Source organism: Bombina bombina, chromosome 6, assembly GCF_027579735.1.
Source record: "Bombina bombina isolate aBomBom1 chromosome 6, aBomBom1.pri, whole genome shotgun sequence".
Taxonomy (NCBI): Eukaryota; Metazoa; Chordata; class Amphibia; order Anura; family Bombinatoridae; genus Bombina; species Bombina bombina.
In genome coordinates, this window is record NC_069504.1 from 616,083,845 (window position 1) to 616,108,836 (window position 24,992).

Here is a 24,992-nt window from a genome sequence, read left to right on the forward strand (position 1 = left end):
CCACTTTAAAGTGAATGTCAATAATAAGCTGTCTACTCCTCAGTACTAATTCTCTATATGTTTGCAATGTAAACTGCTATGTTTTTTTTTTTTAAATAATCATCTTTTGATATTATAATTTATATAATAACAGCTACGTCTTCAACTGGAACTCCTCCCATCCTTGACTTTCGGAGTCCTTTTCTTACAGAGCATTGCCTCCTGCTATCTTACATATTAGTGAAGCGCGCTCCCGAGGAGAATCAAATTAGCGCATGCGTTTTCAAACACGCCCTATGTAAATAAAGAAACAGAGGGCCTGATCCGATATGCAGCGTCGCCCGCAAATGCCGGTGACGCTAAATTTTGCGCTGGTTTGGTATCCTATATACGGCGTAACCTAGAAGTTACGCTCGTATATTTCTGCCGTCGCCCGTAGTTTTTTGGGCCATAGGCAGGTATACCAAACCAGCGCAGTTTGGTATCCAATATACAGCGTAAGGACTTACGTGGCGAAAATGGAGAAATCCTACTCCATTTTCACCTCGCTACAAAAAGCAGCCATAGTAAGCCTTATGCTGTGTATTGGAGCCCCGTAACTCCCTAAACTAGCTACAAAATATACCTAACACCTAACGCATGCGCAACGTCTATCTACCTGTCAACCGCGATCTGCTAAATAAAACCTAACACCTAACGCATGCACAATGTCTATCTACCTGTCAACCGCGATCCCCCGCCGCAATCCCTAATAAAATATTTAACCCCTAAACCGCCGCTCCCGGACCCCGCCGCCACCTACATTAACTACTCCCTAATGTGATCCCCCTACACCGTCGCCAACTATATTAAACTACCCCCTAAAGTGAGCCCCTTACACCGCCACCATCTACCTTACCTACCCACTAAAGTGAGCCCCTTACACCGCCGCCATCTACCTTACCTACCCCCCTAAAGTGAGCCCCTACCCCGCCGCCATCTACCTTTATTTAATTTAACCTTTATATTAATTAACCCCTAATTTAATCCCCCTACCCCGCCGTCAGCTATATTAAATCAATTAACCCCTAATTTAATCCCCCTACCCCGCCGCCAGCTATATTAAATTATTTAACCCCTAAAATACTAAACTATCCCTACCACTAAACCTAAGTCTAACCCTACAAATAGCCCTGAAAAGGGCTTTTTGCGTGGCATTACCCCAAAGTAAACTGCTCTATTGCCAGCCCTTAAAAGGGCTTTTTGCGGGGCATGCCCCAAAGAAAACTGCTCTTTTACCAGCCCTTAAAAGGGCTTTTTGCGGGGCTTTGTCACAAAGTAAACTGCTCTTTTGCATCTAATCTCAATCCCCCTACACCGCCGCCACCTATAATAAATGTATTAACCCCTAATCTAATCCCCCTACACCGCCGCCACCTATATTAAACACATTAACCCCTAATCTAATCCCCCTACACCGCCGCCAGCTATATTAACCCTAATTATATTAGGGTTAATATAGTTATTATATTATACAGGGAGTGCAGAATTATTAGGCAAATTAGTATTTTGACCACATCATCCTCTTTATGCATGTTGTCTTACTCCAAGCTGTATAGGCTCGAAAGCCTACTACCAATTAAGCATATTAGGTGATGTGCATCTCTGTAATGAGAAGGGGTGTGGTCTAATGACATCAACACCCTATATCAGGTGTGCATAATTATTAGGCAACTTCCTTTCCTTTGGCAAAATGGGTCAAAAGAAGGACTTGACAGGCTCAGAAAAGTAAAAAATAGTGAGATATCTTGCAGAGGGATGCAGCACTCTTAAAATTGCAAAGCTTCTGAAGCGTGATCATCGAACAATCAATCGTTTCATTCAAAATAGTCAACAGGGTCGCAAGAAGCGTGTGGAAAAACCAAGGCGCAAAATAACTGCCCATGAACTGAGAAAAGTCAAGCGTGCAGCTGCCAAGATGCCACTTGCCACCAGTTTGGCCATATTTCAGAGCTTCAACATCACTGGAGTGCCCAAAAGCACAAGGTGTGCAATACTCAGAGACATGGCCAAGGTAAGAAAGGCTGAAAGACGACCACCACTGAACAAGACACACAAGCTGAAACGTCAAGACTGGGCCAAGAAATATCTCAAGACTGATTTTTCTAAGGTTTTATGGACTGATGAAATGAGAGTGAGTCTTGATGGGCCAGATGGATGGGCCCGTGGCTGGATTGGTAAAGGGCAGAGAGCTCCAGTCCGACTCAGACGCCAGCAAGGTGGAGGTGGAGTACTGGTTTGGGCTGGTATCATCAAAGATGAGCTTGTGGGGCCTTTTCGGGTTGAGGATGGAGTCAAGCTCAACTCCCAGTCCTACTGCCAGTTTCTGGAAGACACCTTCTTCAAGCAGTGGTACAGGAAGAAGTCTGCATCCTTCAAGAAAAACATGATTTTCATGCAGGACAATGCTCCATCACACGCGTCCAAGTACTCCACAGCGTGGCTGGCAAGAAAGGGTATAAAAGAAGAAAATCTAATGACATGGCCTCCTTGTTCACCTGATCTGAACCCCATTGAGAACCTGTGGTCCATCATCAAATGTGAGATTTACAAGGAGGGAAAACAGTACACCTCTCTGAACAGTGTCTGGGAGGCCGTGGTTGCTGCTGCACGCAATGTTGATGGTGAAGAGATCAAAACACTGACAGAATCCATGGATGGCAGGCTTTTGAGTGTCCTTGCAAAGAAAGGTGGCTATATTGGTCACTGATTTGTTTTTGTTTTGTTTTTGAATGTCAGAAATGTATATTTGTGAATGTTGAGATTTTATATTGGTTTCACTGGTAAAAATAAATAATTGAAATGGGTATATATTTGTTTTTTGTTAAGTTGCCTAATAATTATGCACAGTAATAGTCACCTGCACACACAGATATCCCCCTAAAATAGCTATAACTAAAAACAAACTAAAAACTACTTTCAAAACTATTCAGCTTTGATATTAATGAGTTTTTTGGGTTCATTGAGAACATGGTTGTTGTTCAATAATAAAATTAATCCTCAAAAATACAACTTGCCTAATAATTCTGCACTCCCTGTATATATTTACTATATTAACCCTAATTATATTAGGGTTAATATAGTTAATATCGTTATTATATTATATATATATTAAGTATAATAACCCTATCTAACTCTAACATCCCTAACTAAACTCTTATTAAAATAAATCTAATATTAATATTATTAATTAAAATATTCCTATTTAAATCTAAATACTTACCTATAAAATAAACCCTAAGATAGCTACAATGTAATTAATAATTACATTGTAGCTATTTTAGGGTTTATATTTATTTTACAGGTAACTTGGTATTTATTTTAACTAGGTACAATAGCTATTAAATAGTTAATAACTATTTAATAGCTACCTAGTTAAAATAATTACCAATTTACCTGTGGGCGTCCCTGCTCCCTCTCCCCTTTTTTAACTTGCATTTGCTTACTCATGGCTAAACGGTATTAACAGGTATATATTTCTCCACTTTGGGACTTGTACTTTAGGTATTAAAAGGTAACCATGTCTCTATGGTATTAACAGGTACATTGTCTCCACTGTGGGGGTTGTTCTATCTGATAGATCTCCTTACTTTTGAGACACTCAGTATTACTAAATTATATTTCCCCAATTTGGGGCTTGACATCTCTACATCCAGGGGGTTGTTCAAAAGGTATTAACAGGTATCCCAATATAGCAAGACAGCGCCACACTACTCAGTATATATCTCAGCACCAACTGAGGTTGTATCAGATAGGATTTATGAAAAAAAAGCAAACAAATGAACAAACAGTTAAATGGATAAGATACCAAATGTATGGAAACGTTCAAGTCAATGGTACTTGTAAAAATAGTCTGGTTCCAAATCAGGTAGAGGGGGGTTGCAGCTCCTTCCTTGCCCAAAGGTGTCTGTTCCCAGGCTTAGGTAAAAAGTTGTCAAGGTTTATTTCTCTAAAAGGAGAAAAGAGAAAGAGCGCATCCACGATCTAAGTGCAGTAAATATGTTTACATTTTATTGAAAGATTAAAACACATATAGATTTACACTCACAAAAGTGCCCTCAAACATATGAGGTATGTCCGTTCATTAAAAGATATACACAGAATACTGCTCCAGCACAGGTGATCCTCCTTGCTGTCTCCCTCCGGCTAATAGTTTGATCCAAGCATCAATCACATTCCCTTCTCCTCACACGTCAGATTATAGGCGTGGCCTTACGCTTTTCGCGGGCTCCTCCCGCTTCGTCAGAGGCTATGACCTATAGCCTCTGACGAAGCGGGAGGAGCCCGCGAAACGCGTAAGGCCACGCCCATAATCTGACGTGTGAGGAGAAGGGAATGTGATTGATGCTTGAATCAAACTATTAGCCGGCTTATATAGTTTGTCTTCCTACAGCACATTCACACGATTTCCTCTATACACAACGTAGCTCACAGCACTTCAACTTAGTCTAAGTCCCCAGTGATACCGGATTGTATTGTAAATCGGTTTACACGGAGGGAGACAGCAAGGAGGATCACCTGTGCTGGAGCAGTATTCTGTGTATATCTTTTAATGAACGGACATACCTCATATGTTTGAGGGCACTTTTGTGAGTGTAAATCTATATGTGTTTTAATCTTTCAATAAAATGTAAACATATTTACTGCACTTAGATCGTGGATGCGCTCTTTCTCTTTTCTCCTTTTAGAGAAATAAACCTTGACAACCTATTAACAGGTATATTAGTATTCACGGTATTAATAGGTAATCCAAAGGTATTAAAAGGTACACAAGCATTTACGGTATTAAAAGGTATTCCCACCGGTATCAATAGGTATTTATATTTTTCTCCCTTGTGGAGGCTGTCCAAGAGGCACCTAAGACATCCAAATGGTATTAACAGGTATAATCTTTCCCCACTTTGGGGATATACTAATGATATTTGAGACTTATTTCCCCATTCTGGGGATATACCTATGACATATACGTGTAGCTGTACTCACGGTATCAATAGGTAATCCAACGGTATTAATAGGTATACTCGCAATTCCTGTATCAAAAGGTATTTTCAACGGTATTAATAGGTATATATACTTTTTTTCATTTTGAGGCTGTCCACAGGCGCCCAAGATATCAAACGTTATTAAAAGGTATATTTTTTCCCCACTTAGGGGATATACAAACAATATTTGAGATTTATCTCCCCATTCTGGTGATACACCTAGGATATCACTTGTTATACTCTCTGAATTTGGGGATACACAAATGATATTATAAATTATATCTCCCCAAAAATCGGAGCCACACATACAGCATTTAAAGGTACATCCCCCCACAAATTTGGGGTTACACCAACGGGATTACAAGTTTATTCTAGAAATGTTTAGTTTATTTAACTAGCAGTTGAATAAACAAATAAATTACAATCTTTATGTAGTTCCCACCTTATATAGTTCATCAGTGAAAATATTACAAAACATAATAAAGAAAAGGCTTTACATTCTCTCTCTTTCACATTACAGCTTCAGTATTTACTAATGCACTTGATCTATGTCAGACTTAAGGTCTGGCTATCATGACCCATTAACAAAAATCACTGGTTTTAAAGGGACATAAAACAGGTTGAGATCTGTGCATATCCTAAAAGGGCTAATTAATTAAAAATAGTTTGCACAAAACAATGTTTAAAAATTGCTGGCAAGTATTTTAAAATCATTTTAAAAAATAAACAAAATGAATTACATAACTTAGCTGCCTGGTGCAGCCAACTCCACCCCTCCTATCAGTGTTTTGACACAGGTATTGTATTTCAACTGAGTTCACAACTTCTAGGCATGCTCCAGCAGATAATCCCTATGCACGTTTGCATTCTACCAAAAGGACAATATATATAGATATATACAGCCATAGAAGGAAATGTGTGGAGAGAGTTAGAGCTTTACAATTCAGAAACTAAAAAGAAAAGGTTAATGGTGAGGCACTGCAGTATAAATTTGCAAGTAAAGTAATTAAAGTACATATTATTATATGTTGTCTCTATCCCAACTTGTTTTATGTCCCTTTAAAGCATACAACTGTACAATGTCTAGTCAAAGACCAAGTTCCGCAGTTGTTCCTTTAAAATAAAGGAATATAAAAAATCTCAAGATACCCAGGAATCAAAGTAAAAACCAAACGCAAGAAAAGAGAACTGATGCCATTTATAAGCATTTGGTGCCACCTACAGGAATGTTTGAAAATGCAAAAGGATTAAATGAAAATAAACTTTACTTTCATTGGTACATTATATGTATGAGGACAAAAAGTGCACATATGTTATATTGAAATGACATACTTTTTCCCCTTAATTCTGCATTATAAAAAGAACCCCCTTTCCAAGACTCAAAAGACAGCAATACTGCAGTTAAGGAGGTTCACATGATTTTGTTCCCTGAACACATCTAGTTAGTGCCAATGACCCTGCGTGTAACTTTTTCTCCACTTATATGCTATATTTTCAGATGAAAAACACTCACTTATGGGTATTTAATACAGGCAAAATTAAAGGGAAATTAAAGTTAAAATTACACTTTCATGATTCAGATAGACCATTCAATTTTAACCCACTTTATAATGTACTTTTATGTAATTTGCTTCCTTCTCTTTATACAATTTGTTGAAAATCATACCTAGGTAGGCTCAGGAACAGCAATGCACTTCAGGAAGCACATATTTGCTTCTTGTCATTGGCTCACCCAATGTGCTCAGCTAGCTCCCAGTAGTGCATTGCTTCCTCTTCAACAAAGGATATCAAGAGAATAAAGAACACTTGATAATAGACATTTTAAATGTTGGAAAACCAAAAAAGGCATTTTCTTTCATGATTCATATAGAACATACAATTTTAAGCAACTTTCCAATTTACTTCTATTATCTAATTTGTTTTGTTCTTTTGATATGCTTTGTTGAAAAAGGATACCTAGGCAGAATCAGGAGCTGTTGATTGGTGGCTGCCCATATATTTTATTAAATTAAAATTAAATTTGATAACAGAAGTAAATGTAAAAGTTGTTTAAAATTGTATGTTCTATATGAATCATGAATTAAAATGCATTTTTTTCGTTTTCCAACATTTAAAATATATAATTAATTTTCCTCTTTACATTTTTTTCTACTATCCAAATGTTTGAGCAGAAGAAATATTAATTGTAACATTTGAATATTGCACCTGAATGCTAATTGTATTGGTAGTAGGAGACAATGGCTAATGTTTTAATGGGTCAACAAACACCCTCAGATTTTTATATAAAATATCTTTAGTATGTAATAAGACAATTTTGCAACATAATTTATTTAGCCCCTTTTCATGTAAGTTATCTCAGAAAATATTGGATTTTCTAATTCTCAGAGTTAGAAAATGCATAATGAAGACTTTACAAGGCTAACCCTGCTACATTTATTTCCCTAATTAGCTTTAGCAGATAAACACTGCCAAAATAATGGACTTTATACTAGCATAATGACAATGGTTTCCCTTGTCTGCAGAATGTAACCGAGATAGGCTCCTCCAAATAAGTTTAGTGGCTGAAATTTGTCTATTAAAAAACAAAACAGCAGCAAACAAGATGTCAGTTTGTCTTAAACGATAACAGAAAATTCTTGGAATTACATGGTGTTTAATTTCCCTTTAAAGAGATATGAAACCCAAACATCATCTTTTGTTATTCAGACAGAGCTTACAATTTTAAAAATGTTTCCAATTGACTTTTGTTATCAAAATTGCTTAAAGGGACAGTATACTATAAAATTGTTTTTCCCTTAATGTGTTTCCAATGACTTTTTTACCAGCTGCAGAGTATAAAATGTATGTATTTGCTTTGTTAAGGCTTATTTGTGTATATGAATTAGCCAATTTTGTGATTTGAAGCCACAACCTAATAAAATGGGTTCAGCTTGTTGGTATAATTAGATCTCATTACTTTATCACATTGTGTACATATACCTGCTTGTTTATCTTATATCTGTCCCTAAACCAATCACCAATACTTGGAGAGAACAATGGAAAATTAACATTATATTACCTTATCTCTTCTATACCCCACTGGGAGTGCAATTTATTCTACTGGCTGTGTTAACACAGCTTGGCCTCAAGGCCAAAAACTTTCAGGATGGGTGGGAATACCACAGGCTAAATAAACTATTTAAATTCCCTATATATGGGTAATGGAAATACTTGTAAACAATTTAATACACTCCAGCAGGTAAAGTGGATCATTGGGAACAAATTAAAGGGGAGCATTTTTTTTTTAGTAAATTGTCCCTTTAATTCCTATGATATTCTGTGTTGAAGAGATACCTAGGGAGGTGTCTGGAGCACTACATGGCAGGAAATAGTGCTGCTATATAGAGCTCCAGAAATAGGCAAGCTTCTAAGCTTATATACCTGCCTTTTAATAGAAGATACCAAGAGAACAAAGACAAATTTATAATAAAAGTAAATAAGAAAGATGTATAAAATGACATGCCCTATATCATGAAATCATTTTTTGAAATTGCAATATTCCTTTAAAGGGACACTGAGCCCATTTTTTTTCTTTTGTAATTCAGAAAGAGCATGCAATTTTAAGCAACTTTCTAATTTACTCCTATTATCAATTTTTCTTCGTTCTCTTGCTATCATTATTTGAAAAAGAAGGCATCTAAGCTTTTTTTGTTTTTGTTTCAGTACTCTGGGCAGCACTTTTTATTGGTGAATGAATTTATCTATCAATCAGCAAGGACAACCCAGGATGTTCACCAAAAATGGGCCGGCATCTAAACTAACATTCTTGCATTTCAAATAAAGATACCAAGAGAATGAAGAAAAATTGATAATAGGAGTAAATTATAAAGTTGCTTAAAATTTCATGCTTAATCTGAATCACGAAAGAAAATTTTGGGGTACAGTGTCCCTTTAACTGCTGTGTTTGGGAGACAATGAATTGGTTGTCAGGTGGGAGTATTGTCTCAGGGGATGTACTATAATACATTGAGTGATTGAGAATACATTAGTTAAAGCCAAGGAAAGATTGTATAGCAATGAAGATAACTGCAGTACTATATAATTTAACCATGTATTTATGAAGTTCTGATATTAGTCTAAAAGAATAATTTTGTGATGCACATAGTAAATCTATATTATGGAGATGCATCTAAAGTTTCAGAGTCTCAGTGAATATTCCCCAAAGTACGCTGGAAAGTCACATACAAAATGAGCACCCAGGCAAGCTTTTAATAGCTAGAGAAACAGACTTCCAGAGTTGCTTGCTGCAGTCTGACTGATTCTGGTCTAGGTTGGATGAAAGACTAGACTGGGAATGAGACTCTTCCCTGTCGCTGTATTTGGAGCTCATTTAATTATTATTAGCGCGACGGAATTTGGCGGCGCTATACAAATAAATGATAATAATAATTATACACACGGGAGTAAGATGTGATGCAGAAATCAACAGCGTCTAAATTTTTTTTTTTTTTAAAGTATTCTGCATAAATTTATACTTTAATTCCTTCCCTAGTGTGTCTCTGCCTCCTCAAACCTGCTTGTGAATAAGGGTGGTATTTTTATAATCACATCAGTTCAACATTTTTAAAATGATTGAGATTTGTTTGTGCCTTTTTACTTTTTCCCCTAGAGATACTGTAAGGATGAAAAACATCTAGGGCAGTTTATAATATAGGCAAAATAAACTTTAAGTTAATTATAATAATCAGTAATTCCAAATAAAGGTTTATTAGCCTTTATAACAGCTTTAGTATTAAACAGCTGTAATATTAACAGTGAGATAGGAAAGAAATTAAAATCAAAAGCAATATGCTCTTGTGGAAGGAACAGAGGTTAAAATAGATGTGAGGGCATTATAAACTCCCAACACAATTCAGATCATGTCGGCAGAAACAAGTGCTTCAGCATCAGAATGAAAAGCAAGACAGGCGCTTACAATAAGCCCTACACATACAGCAGGAACCCTCCCAAGACCACAACAAGGGCTTTCTCTTTATGAGCATCAGATCAGGCAGCAAAAATTATTACTGAGCCACACTTGTAACTGTCACCTGTGGTGGGTATAATTACAGGCTTCTGATCAGAGAACGCCCACTTCATATGGCAATAAAAGGGACCTGCAGCTTGCCAAGTTCAGACAGACAATGTACAACGTACACCACCCAAAGAGAGAGCGCATGGATCATCCAGAGAGACTAATAAAAATGACAGCTTAGGAACAAATGACAAAAAACTTAGGACAGCACAGAATAAGGCAGCATTCAATTAGCTGGAAACATAATCCCTGTGTGCTTTTCTTTAATCATATCAGCTGTAATATGGAAAGCTCTTGTGACTGGAAGAATGTGTAACCTCTCAGATACATGTTCTGGGATAAGGTAATGGGAGATGGGATTTTTTTTTTTAAAGTCCATATTAAATAAAAGGTTTTTATATATAAACAGCTTTACGGCTAATTATTCTTGAATGCAAAAAAGTCTGTGAAAAAATCTAGAGTGACAAAGATATTCAGTTTGCAGCTGCTCATATATATTAAAACAGAAAGTGAGCTAACTAGATTTTTCTCTAAATGATTGTTGGAATAATTATAATTGAGTATATAAAAACTACATTTGTGAGGGGACACCTTAGCAAAGGTTATTTAGGTAATGCAAGCTGCTATCCCATGTTTGTTAGCAGGGGTGCAAACTAAGTATAGGTGAGACATTTTAAAGGGAGAGAATGGTTAGGTTAAAATGTGAATGAGTACATTACAATTTTGAATAGCAACATTCTTGCAACCTACTTGTATAAGCAAAAAAGCCTGCACAGATACAGTAGTTGCTAATATTTTGTCAATAATGACTGTTTGTTGCACTAGCCACCTGTGATTCTATGAACATATGTGCTGTTGAAAGCATATCTGTGTATGCCAATAAAGCAGTGATAGCTTTTACTAGAAGAGTTTTTGCTAATGCAAGTATATTGCAAAAAATGCTTCTATTCAAAACTTAAAGGGACACTATACCCAAACATTTTCTTTCATGATTAAGGTAGAGAATACCATTTTAAACAACATTCCAATTTACTTCTATTACCTAATTTGCTTCATTCTTTAGATATAATTTAATGAAGAAATAGCAATGTACACAGTGAACCAATCACATGAGGCATATATGTGCAGCAACCAATCAGCAGCTACTAAGCATATCTAGATATGCTTTTCAGCAAATAATATCAAGAGAATGAAGCAAAATAGATAATAGAAGTAAATTAGAAAGTCGTTTATAATTGTATGCTCTTTCTAAATCATGAAAGAAAAAATTTGGGTTTCATGTCCCTTTAAGCTTATTTGTGGAAATTTCATTTTTGAACATTGCATCCCTTTAACAGTGCTTAAACATGCTATTGCTTGTTGTTTCACCACTAGATAATCCACTTATTGAGAACCCCACGTGTATTCCAATGTATACTGAACTGTTTTTCACAAGTTTTTGCCTTGTATCTTATTTAAGAGCCATGACCACTGGAAAAATCATTTTGACCTATCAGGAAAGAATACATTAGGTTTTCTTTCTTAAGGTGGTGAGAGTCCATGATTCCTTACTGTTGGGAACGAATACCCAAGCTGTGGAGTCCACGAAAATAAGTGGGACCAAAAAAAAAAAAAAAAAAAAAAAAAAAAGAAAGGCAGGCACCTATTTTCCAGGAATTGTAGCCTAAATGACATCCTTACAAAAGCTGCCTCCACTAAGGCAAACACATCAAAATGATAACATTTTGTGAAAGTATCCAAAGATGTAAGTTGCAGCCTTGCAAACTTGTTCCACTGAAGCCTCATTTTTAAAGGCATAAAAAGATACAGAACAAGCTGAATTGGCTGTAAAGACGTAAAGACGATGACTGCCCGCCTTAGAGTAAGCCCTTTAAGTCACACTTTTTAACCATGAAGCTAAGGAAACAGAAGTGGCCTTTTGATCCTTACGTTTACCTGAAAACAAAACAAGCTTGAGGACTGACGGAAGTCCTTAGTATCTTGTCAATAGAATTTCAACGCCATAAACACATCCAGATTATGTAATTATCTCTACTTTGATGATTTTGGATTGTGACAAAAAGAGGATACCACAATTTCAAAATTAATATTCTTTGAAGAAACCACCTTAGGTAGAAAACTTGACAAAGTTAGTAAAACTGCTTTGTCCTCATGAAAAAAAACAAATATGGTAGATCACAAGAGAGCTGACAAGTCAGATACTCTCCCAGATGTGGAAATAGCTAACAAAAACAAAACCTTCCAAGATAACAATAGAATATTCAGTGTATGCAAAGGTGTCCTTCTTAGCACTCCTGAGTAGTAAGCTGCAAGAGGAGTGATAAAATGCTGGTCCTGAGGAGAATGATTCTTAAAGGGGTCGCAACATCTTAAAGTTCACATAACTGTAAGCACTACATACTCAATAATAAAGGTTAATTTCACACAAAAAATGTGTCTAGGACAAGACTTGCATAACAAATATCTAAAGGAAAAAATGTACACATAGGTATGCCATAAACTGAGGTAGCAAATATGTGTGAAAACATAATTTATGCTTACCTGATAAATGTATTTATTTCCGGATATGGTGAGTCCACGGAATCATCAATTACTAGTGGGAATATCACTCCTGGCCAGCAGGAGGAGGCAAAGAGCACCACAGTAAAGCTGCTATATATGTCACATCAGTATTGTTCTCTTTTTTTGCTTCACAGGATCACTTAGACACTTTTGAGAACATTATAAATAGAAGGCAAAAATTCACCACTCTTACTCCATTTTGAAATTATCACTTATTCAAAAATTTGATTTTTTACTATCCATTTTTTCACCTTTTTATTGTCACATTGGAGTGACTTTGGAGTTTCATCATCACAATCGATTTTACACCACCACCTGTCACTCTATTGGATACTCTTTTACAGCAACATATTATTATTTTTTTTACCCTTTATTAAACAAATTCTCTATTGGTACAATACTATTGGAATTAACTATCAACATCATAATTGGAACCCCCCTTTTTTCTATTGCATATGCCCAAGCCGCTTTTATATTCATATTGTTGTTTTTATATAATTAATATATACACTGTATTTACATGCAATTATTGATGTTGATTTTAATCTGTTAATCATGGATCCATGAACTTAGTTTCTATTTGTGTTTTATAACCACTGTGTTTAATAAATTTGTATTACTTTACACACGCACCTCAGCCTATTTGGCGCTCTCTTCACTTGCTTCACAAATATATATGTCACTTCCCTTACCCATAATCCCCAGTAATTTGACCAAAGGAAAAAGAAGATAACAAAGGTGTAGCGGTGTCTGAAGTTTCAGCAAAAATACATGTGTTAAATAAAGGGCAGGCCGTGGACTCACCATATCCGGAAATAAATTTATCAGGTACGCATAAATTATGCTTTCTTTCCTAAGATATGGTGAGTCCACGGAATCATCAATTACTAGTGGGAACCAATAACCAAGCTAGAAGACACAGATGATAAAGGAGGGACAAGACAGGTAGACTTAAACAGAAGGCACCACCGCTTGTAGAAACCTTCTCCCAAAAGAAGCCTCAGCCGAAGCAAAAGTATCAAATTTATAAAAAATTTAAAAAGTATGCAAAGAGGACCAGGTTGCAGCCTTGCAAATCTGTTCCACAGAAGCTTCATTTTTGAATGCCCAGGAAGAAGAAACAGCCCTCGTAGAATGAGCAGTGATTCTTTCAGGAGGCTGTTGTCCAGCAGTCTCATAAGCTAAACGAATAATACTCCTCAGCCAAAAAGAAAAAGAAGTAGCCGTAGCTTTCTGACCCTTGCACTTCCCAGAAAAACAAAGAAGAAGACTGACAAAAGTCCTTGGTCACCTGAAGATAAAACTTCAAAGCAGGCACAACATCTAGGTTGTGCAACAAATGCGCCTTAGGCATGATAAATAAGATAAGGGGAATCAAACGGCAAAGCCGAAAGTTCTGAAACTCTCCGAGCAGAAGAAATAGCAACAAGAAACAAAACCTTCCAAGATAACATCTTAATATCTAAGGAATGCATAGGCTCAAATGGAGCTCACTACAAAACCTTAAGAACAAGATTAAGACTACATGGAGGAGTAACAGGTTTTAACACAGGCCTGATCCTGAGTAGGGCCTGACAGAAAGACTGCACATCTGGCGCATCCGCCAAACGCTTATGCAATAAAATAGACAATGCAGAAATCTGACCCTTCAGAGTACTAGCCGACAAACCCTTGTCCAGACCTTCCTTGAGAAAAGACAAAATCCTAGGAATCCTGAATCTACTCCAAGAGTAGCCCCTGAATTCACAACAATACAGATATTTACTCCATATCTTACAGTAAATCTTTCTAGTCACAGGTTTACGAGCCTGAATCATGGTATCAATGACCGGCTCAGAAAACCCACGCTTAGACAAAATTAAGCATTCAATCTCCAAGCAGTCAGCTTCAGAGAAACAAGATTTGGATGAAGAAAAGGACCCTGAAGTAGAAGGTCCTTCCTCAGAGGTAGTCTCCACGGAGGCAGAGACAACATATCCACTAGGTCTGCATACCAGATCCTGCAAGGCCATGCTGGCGCAATGAGAATCATTGATGCCCTCTCCTGCTTGATCTGAGCAATGACTCTTGGCAGGAGAGCGAATGGAGGAAAAAGGTATGCTAGACTGAAATTCCAAGAGACGGCCAGAGCGTCTATCAAAAATGCTAGTGGATCCCTTGACCTCGAGCCGTAGCGCGGGAGCTTAGCATTCTGCCGTGAAGCTATGAGATGCATTTCTGGCTGCCCCCATCTGAGGATTAAACTGGAAAACACCTCCGGGTGGAGTTCCCACTCCTCCAGATGAAATATCTGTCGGCATAGAAAATCCGCTTCCCAGTTGTCCACTCCTGGGATGTGGATCACAGAAAGACAACAGTTGTAAAACTCCACCCACTGGATAATTCGAGCCACCTCTGTCATGGCCAAGGGACTCTGAGTTCCCCCCTGGTGGTTGACATATGCCACCAAGGTTATTTTGTCCAACTGGAACCTGATAAACCGGACTTAAGCTAACTGAGGCCAGGCCAGCAGAGTATTGAAAATCGCTCTCAGATCTAAGATGTTTATAGGGAGAACTGACTCCTCCCGGGACCATAGACCCCAAGTCTTCAAGGACCCCCAAACTGCTCCCCAACCCAGAAGGCTGGTATCCATGGTCACAATCACCCAGAAAGGTCTGCGGAAGCAAGTTCCCTGGAAGAGGTGTTCCTGAGACAACCACCACCAAAGAGAGATCCTTGTCACCTGATCCAGATCTATTTGCGGAGACAGATCCGAATAATCCCCGTTCCATTGTCTTAACATGCATAACTGCCGAGGTCTGAGATGGAACAGAGCAAACGGGATGATGTCCATTGAGGCTACCATCAGACCAATTACTTCCATACATTGAGCCACTGACGGCCGAAGAGAAGACTGAAGGACAAGACAAGAATCGAAGATCTTTGACTTTCTGACTTCTTTAAGTGAGAATCTATTATGGTCCCCAAGAACACTACTCTTGTAGCTGGAATCAAGGAACTCTTTCCCAGATTCACCTTCCATCTGTGGGAACGAAGAAAAGACAACAAGATCATGATTCAGATAGAGCATGCAATTTTAATCAACTTTCTAATTTACTCCTATTATCAATTTTTCTTTGTTCTCCTGCTATCTTTATTTTAAAAACAGCAATGTAAATCTTAGCAGCCAGCCCATTTTATGTTCAGCACCATGGATAGCGCTTGCTTATTGGAGGCTTACATTTTCCCACCAATAAGCAAGCATAACCCAGGTTCTCAACCAAAAATTAGCCGGCTCCTATGCATCAGATTCCTGTTTTTTAAATAAAGATAGCAAAAGAATGAAGAAATTTTGATAATAGGAGGAAATTAGAAAGTTGCTTAAAATTGCATGCTCTATCTGAATCATGAAAGAAAAAATGTGGGTTTAGTGTCCCTTTAAGAGCCTTAATCTTGTCCTGGATCTCCTCAAGAAGAGTATGTGTCTGAATAGAATCAGACAAGGAATCAAACCAGTAAGCTACCGCACTGGTGACAGTAGCAATACACACTGCAGGCTGCCATTAAAGACCCTGGTGAACATACATTTTCTTTAATACTGCCTCCAATTTCTTATCCATAAAATTCTTAAAAGAACAACTATCGTCTATGGGAATAGTGGTTCTCTTAGCCAAAGTGGAAATCACACATTCCACCTTAGGAACCGTTTGCCTCAACTCCTTAACTGAATTAGCTAAGGAAACGTCTACTTAAAAATAGGAGATGGAGAAAAAGGAATACCAGGTATCTCCCACTCCCGGGTGATAATCTCAGAAGCACGGTCTGGTACAGGAAAAAACATAATTTATGCTTACCTGATAAATTTATTTCTCATGTAGTGTATCCAGTCCACGGATCATCCATTACTTGTGGGATATATTCCCTTCCCAACAGGAAGTTGCAAGAGGATCACCCACAGCAGAGCTGCTATATAGCTCCTCCCCTACATGTCATATCCAGTCATTCGACCGAAACAAAACAAGAAAGGAGAAACCATAGGGTGCAGTGGTGACTGGAGTTTTTAATTAAAATTTAGATCTGCCTTAAAAAGACAGGGCGGGCCGTGGACTGGATACACTACAAGAGAAATACATTTATCAGGTAAGCATAAATTATGTTTTCTCTTGTTAAGTGTATCCAGTCCACGGATCATCCATTACTTATGGGATACCAATACCAAAGCTAAAGTACACGGATGATGGGAGGGACAAGGCAGGAACTTAAACGGAAGGAACCACTGCCTGTAGAACCTTTCTCCCAAAAACAGCCTCCGAAGAAGCAAAAGTGTCAAATTTGTAAAATTTTGAAAAGGTGTGAAGCGAAGACCAAGTCACAGCCTTGCAAATCTGTTCAACAGAGGCCTCATTTTTAAAGGCTTTAAAGGTTTTAGAACTTCAGGGCATGGACTACGTCCAGATTATGCAAAAGACGTTCCTTCTTTGAAGAAGGATTAGGGCACAATGATGGAACAACAATCTCTTGATTGATATTCCTGTTAAAAACTACCTTAGGTAAAAACCCAGGTTTAGTACGCAGCACTACCTTGTCTGAATGGAAAATCAGATAAGGAGAATCACAATGTAAGGCGGATAACTCAGAGACTCTTCGAGCCGAAGAAATAGCCATCAAAAACAGAACTTTCCAAGATAAAAGCTTAATATCAATCTAATGAAGGGGTTCAAACAGAACTCCTTGGAGAACTTTAAGAACCAAGTTTAAGCTCCACGGGGGAGCAACAGTTTTAAACACAGGCTTAATCCTAGCCAAAGCCTGACAAAAAGCCTGGACGTCTGGAACTTCTGCCAGACGCTTGTGCAAAAGAATAGACAGAGCAGAAATCTGTCCCTTTAACAAACTTGCAGATAAGCCCTTTTCCAAACCCTCTTGTAGAAAGGACAATATCCTAGGAATCCTAACCTTACTCCATGAGTAACTCTTGGATTCGCACCAATATAAGTATTTACGCCATATCTTATGGTAGATTTTTCTGGTAACAGGCTTCCGTGCCTGTATTAAGGTATCAATAACTGACTCTGAGAAGCCACGCTTTGATAGGATCAAGCGTTCAATCTCCATGCAGTCAGCCTCAGAGAAATTAGATTTGGATGGTTGAAAGGACCTTGTATTAGAAGGTCCTGCCTCAGGGGCAGAGACCATGGTGGACAGGACGACATGTCCACTAGGTCTGCATACCAGGTCCTGCGTGGCCACGCAGGCGCTATCAGAATCACAGATGCTCTCTCCTGTTTGATCTTGGCAATCAGTCGAGGCAGCAGCGGAAACAGTGGAAACACATAAGCCATCTTGAAATCCCAAGGGGCTGCTAGAGCATCTATCAGCGCCGCTCCCGGGTCCCTGGACCTGGATCCGTAATGAGGAAGCTTGGCGTTCTGGCGAGACGCCATGAGATCCAGTACTGGTTTGCCCCAACGATGAATCAGTTAAGCGAACACCTCCGGATGAAGTTCCCACTCCCCCGGATGAAAAGTCTGGCGACTTAGAAAGTCTGCCTCCCAGTTCTCCACGCCTGGGATGTAGATCGCTGACAGGTGGCAAGAGTGAGACTCTGCCCAGCGAATTATCTTTGAGACTTCTAACATCGCTAGGGAACTCCTGGTTCCCCCTTGATGGTTGATGTAAGCCACAGTCGTGATGTTGTCCAACTGAAATCTGATGAACCTCAGTGTTGCTAACTGAGGCCAAGCTAGAAGAGCATTGAATATTGCTCTTAACTCCAGAATATTTATTGGGAGGAGTTTCTCCTCCTGGGTCCACGATCCCTGAGCGTTACAATCGTCCAATCTGGCCTGCGAAAGGTCATGCCCTTGGACAGATGGACCCGAGAAAGCCACCAGAGAAGAGAATCTCTGGTCTCCTGATCCAGATTTAGTAGAGGGGACAAATCTGAGTAATCCCCATTCCACTGACTTAGCATGCATAATTGCAGCGGTCTGAGATGCAGGCGCGCAAATGGCACTATGTCCATTGCCGCTACCATTAAGCCGATTACTTCCATGCACTGAGCCACTGACGGGCGTGGAATGGAATGAAGCACACGGCAAGCATTTAGAAGTTTTGATAACCTGGACTCTGTCAGGTAAATTTTCATCTCTACAGAATCTATAAGAGTCCCTAGGAAGGAGACTCTTGTGAGTGGTGATAGAGACCTCAGAAATGCCAGAACTATCTCTGTATGAGACTTGGCCATTTGAAAGCTTGACGCCTGTATCAGGATGTCGTCTAGATACGGAGCCACCGCTATGCCTCGCGGTCTTAGAACCGCCAGAAGTGAGCCCAGAACCTTTGTAAAGATTCTCGGGGCCGTAGCCAACCCGAAGGGAAGAGCTACAAACTGGTAATGCCTGTCTAGAAAGGCAAATCTCAGGTACCGATAATGATCTTTGTGAATCGGTATGTGAAGGTATGCATCCTTTAAGTCCACTGTGGTCATGTACTGACCCTCTTGGATCATGGGTAGGATGGTTCAAATAGTTTCCATTTTGAATGATGGAACTCTTAGGAATTTGTTTAAGATCTTTAGTTCCAAGATTGGTCTGAAGGTTCCCTCTTTCTTGGGAACCACAAACAGATTTGAGTAAAATCCCTGTCCTCGTTCCGTCCGCGGAACCGGGTGGATTACCCCCATTACTAGGAGGTCTTGTACACAGCGTAGGAATGCCTCTTTCTTTATCTGGTTTTCTGATAACCTTGATAGATGGAATCTCCCTCGAGGAGGAGAAGCTTTGAAGTCCAGAAGATATCCCTGAGATATGATCTCCAACGCCCAGGGATCCTGGACATCTCTTGCCCACGCTTGGGCGAAGAGAGAAAGTCTGCCCCCCACTAGATCCGTTTCCGGATAGGGGGCCGTTCCTTCATGCTGTCTTGGGGGCAGTAGTAGGTTTTCTTGCCTGCTTGCCCTTGTTCCAGGACTGGTTAGTTTTCCAGGCCTGTCTGTAACGAGCAACAGTTCCTTCCTGTTTTGGAGCGGAGGAAGTTGATGCTGCTCCTGCCTTGAAATTTCGAAAGGCACGAAAATTAGACTGTTTGGCCTTTGATTTGGCCCTGTCTTGAGGAAGGGTATGACCCTTACCTCCAGTAATGTCAGCAATAATTTCTTTCAAGCCGGGCCCGAATAAGGTCTGCCCTTTGAAAGGAATATTAAGTAATTTAGATGTCACGTCAGCTGACCAGGATTTAAGCCATAGCGCTCTCCGCGCCTGGATGGCGAATCCGGAGTTCTTAGCCATTATTTTAGTCAAATGTACAATGGCATCAGAAACAAATGAATTAGCTAGCTTAAGTGATTTAAGCTTGTCCATAATTTCATCCAATGGAGCTGTGTGAATGGCCTCTTCCAGAGACTCAAACCAGAATGCTGCAGCAGCAGTGACAGGCGCAATGCATGCAAGGGGCTGCAAGATAAAACCTTGTTGAACAAACATTTTCTTAAGGTAACCTTCTAATTTTTTATCCATTGGATCCGAAAAAGCACAACTATCCTCCACCGGGATAGTGGTACGCTTAGCTAAAGTAGAAACTGCTCCCTTCCCCTTAGGGACCGTCTGCCATAAGTCCCGTGTAGTGGCGTCTATTGGAAACATCTTCCTAAATATAGGAGGTGGGGAAAATGGCACACCGGGTCTATCCCACTCCTTGCTAATAATTTCTGTAAGCCTTTTAGGTATAGGAAAAACGTCAGTACACACAGGTACCGCATAGTATCTATCCAGCCTACACAATTTCTCTGGAATTGCAACTGTGTTAGTCATTCAGAGCAGCTAAAACCTCCCCAAGCAATACACAGAGGTTCTCAAGCTTAAATTTAAAATTAGAGATCTCTGAATCAGGTTTCCCCGGATCAGATCCGTCACCCACAGAATGAAGCTCTCCGTCCTCATGTTCTGCAAACTGTGACGCAGTATCAGACATGGCTCTTACAGCACCAGCACACTCTGCATCTCTCCTAATCCCAGAGCTATCGTGCTTGCCTCTCAATTCTGGCAATCTAGATAATACTTCTGACAGGGTATTATTCATGATTGTAGCCATGTCCTGTAAAGTAATTGCTATAGGCGTCCCTGATGTACTTGGCGCCATATTAGCACTCGCCCCCTGAGCGGGAGGCGAAGGTACTGACACGTGAGGAGAGTTAGTCGGCATAACTTCCCCCTCGTCGTCTGGTGATAATTCTTTTATAGATAAAGACTGACCTTTATTATTTAAAGTGAAATCAATACATTTAGTACACATTTCTATGGGGCTCCACACTGGCCTTCAAACATAATGAACAAACAGATTAATCTGTGTCAGACATGTTTAAACAGACTAGCAAGCTTGGAAAACACTTTAAAATCAGTTTACAAGCAAAATAAAAAACGCTACTGCGCCTTTAAGAAGCACACAACCTGTCTCAAGTTGAAATAACAATGAACCAAATCAGTTATACCAACCAAAATTTCACAGTAAATGTATTAAATTAGCAGAGCATTGCACCCACTTGCAAATGGATGATTAACCCTTAATACCCAAACCGGATAATCAATAGAGAAAAAAACGTTTTTAAACACAGTCAAACACACTGTCACAGGTCTGCTGTGACTGATTTAACTCCCTCAAAATGACTTTTGAAGTCCCTTGAGCTCTCTAGAGACGTCCTGGATCATGCAAGAAGAAGCAGGAAGACTGAGTCTGAATTTTTACTGCGCAAAAAAGCGCTAAAATAGGCCCCTCCCACTTATTATTACATCAGTGGGAAGCCTCAGTTAACTGTTTCTATGCAGAAATTAAGTTAGCCATGTGGAAAAAATATGCCCCAATAAATTTTATCACCAATGTACCTCAAAAAAAACGATTAAACATGCCAGCAAACGTTTTAAAAACATCTTTTTTAAAGAGTATGTATAATGATAAGCCTGATACCAGTCACTTCTACTGCATTTAAGGCTTTACTACATTACTTCAGTATTAGCAGCATTTTCTTAGTCAAATTCCATTACCTAGAAAATTATTTTACTGCACATACATTAATAAGCCTGATACCAGTCGCTTTCGCTGCATTTAAGGCTTTACTTACATTACTTCGGTATCAGCAGCATTTTCTTAGTCAATTCCATTCCTTAGAAAAATATTTTACTGCACATACCTTAGTTGCAGGATACCCCGCACGCCATTCCCTTTCTGAAGTTACCCCACTCCTCAGAATGTGTGAGAACAGCCAGTGGATCTTAGTTATTTCTGCTAAGATCATAGAAAACACAGGCAGATTCTTCTTCCAAATACTGCCTGAGAAAAAAACAGCACACTCCGGTGCCATTTAAAAATAACAAACTTTTGATTGAAGAAATAATTAAGTATAAAACACCACAGTCCTCTCACGACCTCCATCTATGTTGAGGGTTGAAAGAGAATGACTGGGTATGACATGTAGGGGAGGAGCTATATAGCAGCTCTGCTGTGGGTGATCCTCTTGCAACTTCCTGTTGGGAAGGGAATATATCCCACAAGTAGTGGATGATCCGTGGACTGGATACACTTAACAAGAGAAACCTCCATTGTGGAGGGAACACCAAAATACATGTTCAACTTACTAGATTTCTTAAGGTTGACAACAATAGTAGTATCAGAGTCATCCAGGGTAGCCAAAACCTCCTTAACTAACAAGCGGAGGTGTTCCAGCTTAAATCTGAAAGACACAACTTCAGCATCAAAAGACGGAATTAAACTATCCGAGTCTGAGATTTCACCCTCAGATGCCCCCGAAGAATCTTCATCCACAAACTTCTGAGAAGAAATACTATGAGTGCCATTATAACCTTCACACTCAGGAAATAAAAAATAAAAACACCCCCCTGCAGCTTTTAAAAACAGCTTGCAGCTTGCAGCTGAATAAGTGCAAGATTTTTCCCTATTATATAGAAAAATAAAAATTGTCACTTACCTTAAAATTCATCTGTCTGGCAGCAGGACAGCTCGCCTGGTTTGAGAGGATGCCTTCCCTAACATGGACCTGTGGAAAAACAGCAAGACTGAGTAAACTTACTCAGGCTATCTAAATAGGGCAGCAAAATATCTTGAAAAAATGCATTGAGGATTGTACCCCACAAGTTCCCAATTGCTTAAAAGCCACCACTGCCCTACTGAAGAGACTGACATGGACTAAGGCTAGGCCCTTTGGAAAGATCAGAGCAAACCTACTCTGCTTTTAAAATAAAAAAATCTTGATTGTAGATTAGACACCAAAACTTCCCCTTCTCCTTGTACCACAGGCAAAGAGAATGACTGGGGATTATGGGTAAGGGAAGTGACATATATAGCAGTTTTGCTATGGATGTTCTTTGCCTCCTCCTGCTGGCCAGGAGTGATATTCCCACTAGTAATTGATGATTCCGTGGACTCACCATATCTTGGGAAAGAAAGTCTAACTTATACCATGCTGATGTGAACTTGCCATGATGTACATGTATGAATGTACTTTATAGCCTATGGGCTGTGGGAGACATGTCATTACTTACCAAGATAATGTCCCCTCCACAGTTCTTACACAACTGTTAATCCTCAGATTACAGTAGTGAGCCTATCCTGTACTGTTACTGACTGTGGCCTAAGATCAATACCTTGGGTTATCAACTTAAAAATATATATAGTTTTCATAGTTAAATAAAACAAAACAAAGGTTTCTTTCTGTTTAAACAGATTGATAGCAAAAATACAAAAAAGTCTCCAGTACAAGTTTTTCTCTGAAATTCCCCGTAGTGAAGGGGTTAAAGGGGTGTGAAACCCCAATTTTTTTCTTTCATGATTCAGTTAGAAGGTGCACTTTTACTTCTATTATAAATTTTGCTTCTTTTTTGTGATATCTTCTATTGAAGGAACAGCAATGCAGTACCGGGAGCTAGAAGAAAACATTGATAAGCCAATGGCAGGAGGCATGTATGTGCAGCCACCAATCAGCTGCTATCTCCCAGCTCCTGAGCCTACCTAGGTATGCTTAACAACAAAGGAGTGAAACAAATTAGATAATAGAAATAAATTGGAAAATTGTTTAAAACTGAATGCTCTATCTAAATCATGAAAATGTGGGTTTCATATACGTTTATGTAAAGTTTTCAAGAGGCTGCACATTTCTTCTGGTCTATGCTTGCTTCTCAAAACCAGACAAACAATCCATATAACAATTATCACATTTGCATTTACTTAAGATTCAAAAACTGATACAGAAGAGTGGCATATATCTCTGAAATTATAAACTATTTATTTTGTAAGTTACTCCATTTTTATCATTTACATTCATTTTTTAAATCTAATACCCCAAACGTTTGGTAAGCATTCAGTATTGTAGTTTAAAAAAGGATTTAAAACAAACATAAACTTACTAAAAATGCGATTACACTCCTTTTCGTAGACTCCCACTGAAAGCAGCTCTTAATGAATCTCATGGTATTCCAGATTGCCAGGGTGATTTTTTTCACTCGGTAAACATTCCTCGATAAAATCTTGAAAAAGACAATGGAATACGGGAAATCAATGTTAACAATTTAAGTGGTCATTTTCTTAGCAGTTTTGGTTTTTCCAATCTATTTCAATTTTTCATTTTAGAACCTTGAAGGCACAGAACAATTATTTTTTTAAGTCTTTAGTAATAAAGTGATCTATGTTTTTATATATATATATATATATATATATATATATATATATATATATATATATATATATATATATATATATATATATACACACACACACACACACACACACACACACACACATATACATACACACACATATACAGTATATTTACACACACACCTGTATATAGCTGTTTTTTGTTTTGCTTTTAGAGAGAAATGAAAGGCAAAACAAAATTTATGTTTACCTGATAAATTTCTTTCGTTCTTGACATGGTGAGTCCACGGATCATCAATTACTGTTGGGAATATCACTCCTGGCCAGCAGGAGGAGGCAAAGAGCACCACAGCAAAGCTGTTAAGTATCAATTCCCTTCCCACAAACCCAAATCATTCGACCAAAGGAAAAGGAGAGAAAGGAAATAACACAAGGTGCAGAGGTGCCTGAGGATTATATAACAAAACCGGTCTATAAAACCAGGGAGGGCCGTGGACTCACTGTGTCAAGAAATAAATAAATTTATCAGGTAAACATAAATTTTGTTTTCTTTCTTAAGACACGGTGAGTCCACGGATCTTCAATTACTGTTGGGAATCAATACCCAAGCTAGAGGACACAGATGATAAGAGAGGGCAAGACAGAAATACCTAAACAGAAGGCACCACCCACCACTTTAAGAACCTTTCTCCCAAAAGAAGCCTCAGCCGAGGCAAAAGTATAAAATTTAT

At 38.8% G+C, this 24,992-nt stretch overlaps 1 protein-coding gene across 1 annotated transcript in view; it reads right to left on the minus strand.

Moving 5' to 3' along the window:
• The window catches only part of MCTP2 (multiple C2 and transmembrane domain containing 2), a 438,267-nt gene that overhangs the window by 71,581 nt on the left and 341,694 nt on the right, over positions 1-24,992 (minus strand). The window contains exon 17 of the mRNA XM_053717625.1: positions 24,012-24,131. Coding sequence (XP_053573600.1) covers positions 24,012-24,131 — 120 coding nt within the window. The remainder of the gene's footprint in view (positions 1-24,011; positions 24,132-24,992) is intronic.